The sequence below is a fragment of the Colletes gigas genome, unplaced genomic scaffold (genome assembly GCF_013123115.1).
Source record: "Colletes gigas isolate AHSC1104 unplaced genomic scaffold, ASM1312311v1 Colletes_gigas_Sc00052, whole genome shotgun sequence".
In the NCBI taxonomy this organism is placed as follows: Eukaryota; Metazoa; Arthropoda; class Insecta; order Hymenoptera; family Colletidae; genus Colletes; species Colletes gigas.
Window position 1 is genome coordinate 187,226 of NW_025106681.1, and position 6,523 is coordinate 193,748.

The 6,523-nt window shown below is 44.1% G+C and overlaps 1 protein-coding gene across 1 annotated transcript; it reads right to left on the minus strand.

The window, feature by feature from the left end:
• Positions 1 to 2,003: 2,003 nt before the first annotated feature.
• Positions 2,004 to 5,962, minus strand: LOC122403430 (protein sister of odd and bowel). The gene is made up of 2 exons (XM_043406953.1): positions 5,019 to 5,962; positions 2,004 to 2,352 (listed from the first exon to the last, which is right to left on the minus strand). Exons 1-2 carry the CDS (start codon positions 5,960 to 5,962, stop codon positions 2,004 to 2,006), a joined length of 1,293 nt encoding a protein of 430 aa, XP_043262888.1.
• Positions 5,963 to 6,523: the final 561 nt, after the last annotated feature.

The window sequence follows — 6,523 nt, forward strand, 5'->3', positions numbered from 1 at the left end:
TCCCCACTCTTCCTCTCAGCCATCCCCGATTCACGTCCATCGCGTTAAAATTTCCGTACTGTTCGATACAAAACTTGCTTTTGTTATTCCAAAGCATTTATAGAGCCATTTTAATATTTTTGAAATTCTATATTGGTTTCATCAATCTGTAACTTCTCTTCAAATAATATTTTATCTCTCCATCTCCATCGGATCTCGATACTTCTGTAGACCGTAAGAAACCGTAGTGAACGAAACGTGGATTTCGTTGGACGCTCGAAAGAATGATGACCCGTTAACGAAACCTGGCGAACGAATTTCCCGGTTTTCAGAGGATTCGGCTATCGCGAAATTATGTAAATTTGCTTCAACAACGCCCGGGACAAGGTTTTTTCGTCTGATCCGGATCGGAATTCCTCCAGTTTCCAGCATCGGGCCCAAACTCCTAGTCCAGCGGGCTTTGGGCGAAGATGGAAGTCGACCGGTCGTGCGAGATTCTCCTTATCGACGCGAGCTGGCCCGTCTCCGGGCCGTTCGTGGGCTCGAAATAGCGTCTTCGGGCCCACCTCGTGCCTTCCCAGCGTCTACCTTCGAAGAAGAAACGTAACCCTAGACGTATCGTGGTGTCATGTCCCGCGCACCTGGCGGCCTCGTTCTTTGTAACACGATACACGCGTTTCTTCTTCTTCTTCTTATTCTTCTTCTTGTTCTTCTTCTTCCTCGTCGTCTTTGCTGCCGTTGTATCGTTCCCTTCTTCTTCCACGACGTCGTTCCTAGGTGATGTCGTGCTCATTTCGTCATACGAGAAGAGTATGGAAACGTTGAGAAAGAGACGTCGACCGGTTAATTAATCGTTCGAACTCTTCTGCTTTCTCCGACAGTTGCTTGTCTTTTATCGCTTTCGTTTGCATTGGGAAGGGATGTTGACGAGTTTGGTACGGCGCAAACTCAGAACAAATATCAGCAAATTAAATCTCATTTATTGGTGGGAATTAAAAGTCAAAGTTCCCCTTTCTATTACGTCAGACTTTATATTCTGTAGTTTATGTTCCATGCAAGATTGTAAAACATTGTTTTCTTCAAATTCTTGCTTATTCTTTCGGTAAGTATTTACGAATAGGAAATACTACGACAAAGAGAATGTTTGTTTTAAAAATTAAGTATTCTCTATAATCTGTTACTAATAAATATAGAAAGACTTGGTTCAATGAATAAAGGGGAGCCAAATAGTTTAAAGTAAATTTTCTACGAGGACAAAAGTTTCATTTCAGACAAAAGGTGCACGACCTAAAATTTGTGGTAAACTTTCATTAAAAAAATGTATTTTCTTTAAATTCTCAGTGAAAAGTCCCTGTCGCTCATATGTGGGTCACACGACAGTCGTACAAATGGCAGATAAAAATATATATATGTATATATATATCAGATTAATTACACTATCAACGTCACGATATTTTGTCGGTTACTTTCGATAAGAATAGGTTCTCGAGGGTGGTCGAAATATCATGTACAACTGTAGTTTAAAAAATAATATAATAAAAGTTTATTTTACACGTACAAACGAAACACAACGCGCACGTAGGTACACAACGTAGGTGTGAAACGATTCTCTTAACGTTACTGTTCCGGTTTGCCTATACATATAATACGTCGTGCGTAGCATAATTACAGATCTAACGAGCTTTAATCCGTAAATAGATTTCATCGTGATATACAATCATAACTACATATATTCTAATATTAACATTTATAGATACGTACGCGGGTAGATACGCTGAAAATCGACTGGAATCGAATTCGAGTCTCGCGAACGGCTCGTATATCGAGTGTAAACAACCGAAGATGTCGACTTTACTCCGAACTTTGAATCCGTCAACACCGAAACGAGTCCCTCGAACTGTCCTTCACTGTTAAAGCCGCACCAGGATCGAGTACGAAAGCGAACGAGCGCCCGGGATCCCGTCGAGTAAATTTCGTTGGCGCAAACGCGGGTCGGAGGGCGTTTCGAATCGGTTCACGGGACACTAGGACGTCTCTTGGAGCACAACGGTACTCGAGCCAGGTACAGGGATCCCTGGCGGCGGCGGCGGCGACGTCGATACGCCCAAATTGTGAGTCAACGAATGCCTCCTCAGGTCGCAATTCCTGCGGAAGACCTTGCCGCAGGAGGCACAATGGTACGGCTTGATGTCCGTGTGAGTCAGGAGATGGGTCTTCAAATTGCTCCTCTGGTTGAAGCTCCTCGCGCATACGGGACACTTGTGAGGCGACTCCTCCATGTGCAGGATCTTGTGAACCGCCAGGGTCCTGCTCTGACAGAATCCCTTTCCGCACTCCGCGCATTTGAACGGCTTCTCCTTGCTGTGGATGTACCTGCGACCAACAGAAAACGAAACAAGTTGGAATCATCAACTCTACGATCGTAATTTATATATTTCCGTTGATTTGTCGATGTTTTGAGAGTTATCGACGACGTCGGACACGGGGAAACATTTCATTTCGAATATTTCTTTCTATCGTTCGAATGATAATTTTAGTTCTTGGAGTAATTTGTGTCGATCCGATAGCTTTAAGTTTGTAGTGTTTCAAAACACTTAGTATCGACATCAAACAGAATCCTAAAAATAAAAATTATTTTCTAGACGAATAGGCTTAATATTTTAATGTGTCGATGGTTTCGTTACCACTTCTCACCAGATGGTGACCGTTTTAAAAATATGCAATATACATATAGGTATTTTAATTTCACTCGAGTAAAGAATTGCCGCAAAAAGTTAATAATAAAAATTTCAAGTAATTCGGTTAGTCTTTGGATGAGTAGACACACTTTGAGTGATTACTCAAAATAGAAATAAGATAACGATTTAAAAATCGTATGCATCTATTGTATATGAACTATTCACATGAAACAAATCCAAAATAGTTTGTTCAACGATATTGTTAAGAATGGGTTACGTAAATTAAAAATTACACATTGACAATTGATTCGAATTTACTTCCAAATTTCCGTTAGAAGTTATAAATTATTTATCTCTTATTCGCAATTCGAAACACTCGCACGATAGCTTATAGAAGAAGACCTATTATCGACTCGGTAAGAGTATTATTTCAAGGAATTTGAAAAGCTGAGAATGTATCAGAGGACTTAAGAAATAAGCTCTAAGAACGTACCAACGTTTGGGGGATTGTAGTACTCCAAAACAAAGAAACGAAGATCATCGAATGATAGTATGTCGAATCATAAAATAGTAAGATGAGAACACGATTTAGTTAAATTTTCATTACGACTAGACAATCGCATAAAGAACTCGTTGCGCGGGAAGAAGAATACCGAAGAGACTGTGCGGCTATTTGTGGTCGCGATGTCCAATTAACGGGAATTGCAGACGTATCGATTGATGTCGTCATGATCGATGATCAAGATACGAAATGCTCGATAAATTATCACGAATTGATCAACGTAATTAATACGCTGCCACGATACCAGTCGCCATCGTAATTACAAGATGGGCGAAGACGCGTGTATTATTTCGTCGTATTTAGATACCGCGAAGATTGCAATCAATTTAAGCACGCAAAGAAGAAAGCACGCCACGAAGCACCCTCATTGGTGTAACTGCGTACGCGGTGTACGTTTTCCCGAGCCAATGAACGTACATAATACCGGCTTTATTTCCCGCGTTTCTTCCACGAACATATTTTCATATTGCTAATTATTACGAGAACTTCTAACGGAAATTTCTCGATGGAAGTAAATTAGAATCAATTATCAATGTGTAATTTTTAATTTTCGTAACCCATTGTTAACAATATCGTTAAACAAACTATTTTGGATTTGTTTCGTGTAAATAGTTCATATACAATCGTTAAGCAACGATTCTTTTTAATTTAACGAATTAGTGTTCCGACGTGTGATTCTTACTTCTATTTTGAGTAATCACTCAAAGTGTATCAGCTTATCTAAAAACTAACCGAATTACTTAAAATTTGTATTATTAATTTTTTTCCGGCAATTCATTACTCGAGGAAAATTAAAATACCTATAAGTTGTATAGTTTTGAAACGGTCACCAGATTCGAATATTGTTAAACAGATTTTGAGAAGGGGGTATCTGGTGAGAAGTGGTAACAAAACCATCGACACATTAAAATATTAAGCCTATTCGATTAGAAGATAACTTTAATTTTTTAGGATACTGTTTGATATCGATACTAGGTGGTTCGAAATTTACACTATAGACTTAAAGCTATCGATCGACACTTTAAGCACTTTGTAATTTAATAACGCGCAGAAGTCTCTCATCATTAAAATAATAGTTATACTACATATCACGAATTTCAAGTTTCATCAAGATCGATTTCAACTACTAACAATGGTTTACATATTGGTATACCATAAGATTGGATACATATGGAGCCCTGAACACACTCATAATTAAAATCTTTTGCTTCCGAGAAAACTCCAATAATTAAAACTAGCATGGCTTAAATTATAAATAAATAATAAAGAGTGAAACAACGTGAAACACACCACGTAAATAAAATCTTTTGCTACCGAGGAAACTCCAATAATTAACCCTTAAATGGATTATTGGGGCCGCTGCGGCCCTCTGCAAGTTTAAACTAATATTTATTTAATATATGTCAATGTAATTATTCGAATCCTTCTTTGTAATCTTCCATTAGTTCATGTTTTTTTAAATGCTTTAAAGAAAAGTTTATTTCCAATTTACGAATTTGGTAAAAATCAACATTAAGTAAAATAATTCAGTTGAGATTGAAGGTCCACTTAAGGGTTAAAATGAACATTGCCTAAATTGCAAATAAATAATAAAGAGTGAAACTACGTGAAACACACTCATAAGTAAAATCTTTTACTTCCGGGGTAACTCCAATAATTAAAACTAACATTGTTTAAATTACAAGTAAATCATAAAGAGTGAAACAACGGTTCCAAGTATGCTATTCGTCCAAGTTTACGCGCATATCCGATCGCGAAACGTGTCGATCTAGAATGTCGAGGAAAGGCGGTCCGCTTACCTGTGGTCCCTCAGGTGATCCTGCCGTCGGAAGGCCTTTCCGCAAATGTCGCACGAGTACGGCCTCTCGTCGGTGTGCGTTCTCTCGTGTATCAGCAGATTGTAGCTCTTGGTGAACTGTCGACTGCAGAACTTACATATAAATTGCTTCTTCGGCCTGGATGCCCTGCAGGTCCTCGTCACGGTGGACTCGGCGGAGGTGGTGGTGGCCTGTAGTGGCGAGGACGAGGACAACGACGACGAGGAGGACGAGGAGCAGGCCGACGAGGAGGCCGGTGACGTGAACGACGGAGCGGCGATCTGCGAAAGGGACGTCGTCGACTGGGTCACGGTAGTCGCTGTGCTGGAATTCAAGCGACTTCCTTCGGATATCCGTCGCAGGAGGGTCTCGTGGTTGGCGGAGGACGTCACCACTGGCGCGTCGCGCAGGATGGCTTCCTGTTCCTCGAGCAACGCCAAGTTCTCCTCCGGGTCCTCGATGAAGTCCAGCCGCGCGTCGTCGTCGTCGTCGTCCGCGGATTGCAGCAGCCTTTCCGCCGCGAGTTGGTCGGTCTTGGACGGTGTCGTCGTCGTGAGCGCGGCCTCCAGGCCGGCGTTTATAGGCGAACACCTCTGATTCAACCCCGTCGCGGCGTTCTGAGTGACACCGGGCGCGGCACTGCTCGCGTGCAGCCGATGAAGAGTCAAATAGGTCTCCAACGCTTGAAGATTCAGGGCGGCCGCCGCGGCGTGACCCGGGGGAAGCAGGGCAGCCCTCTGGAGGGCCGCGAGGAGGGCGCCCTGGAGGCCCAGGGCCACGCTCTGCAACGTGAAATTCGGCAGACCGGCGTCCGTGACGCTAGCGACGTCCCTCAGCTCGCCACTGGTGGAAGCGGACGTCGACGAGGACGACGGGACCATTACGATTCCCCGCTCCTGGTCCTGGTCCTGCTGTTGCTGTTGCATCCTCCCCCGTCGCTAGAATCGTCCCGGGTCAGGCTCAGGGGTTGCTGACGTGTTGCCGGCACCATTGGCGAGGGTTGGCTGTTGGTCTCGGCCGCGGCGTTCTGTCACTTCGGGTCAGCTCGAGAAACTGTAGGATTTTATTTTTCGTTCACTGTCCGTTCGGTAGGCCCCGTTTCGATGCCCGGGCCCTCATGCTCGACCGTTACACGCGGATGGATCGCGAGGGATGCTCGCGACAGGGCGAACGAATGGGGAAAACGGCAAAGAGAAGAAACGCGTGCGATGCTGGCGGTGCGGAGGCGCCTCGACGACTGCTCCTGCCTCTCGCTGCTGGGCACTGCTCGTGGAGACACCTGGTGGCAGGTATCCGAGGCGAGTTGGGACCGTCCGCGAGGAACGGGCCCCGGATTCTGGAGAGAGAGCCCCACAGCTGGGCTCCGCAATTGCTCGCCGTTTCAGCGTAAACGGCGTCGTTCGTAATCTCGCGTGCACGCGTGACTGCATGCGTAGCTGCACGCGTGCGAGGCCTGCGTTACGGGGACCGTACCCGGGGACAATCCC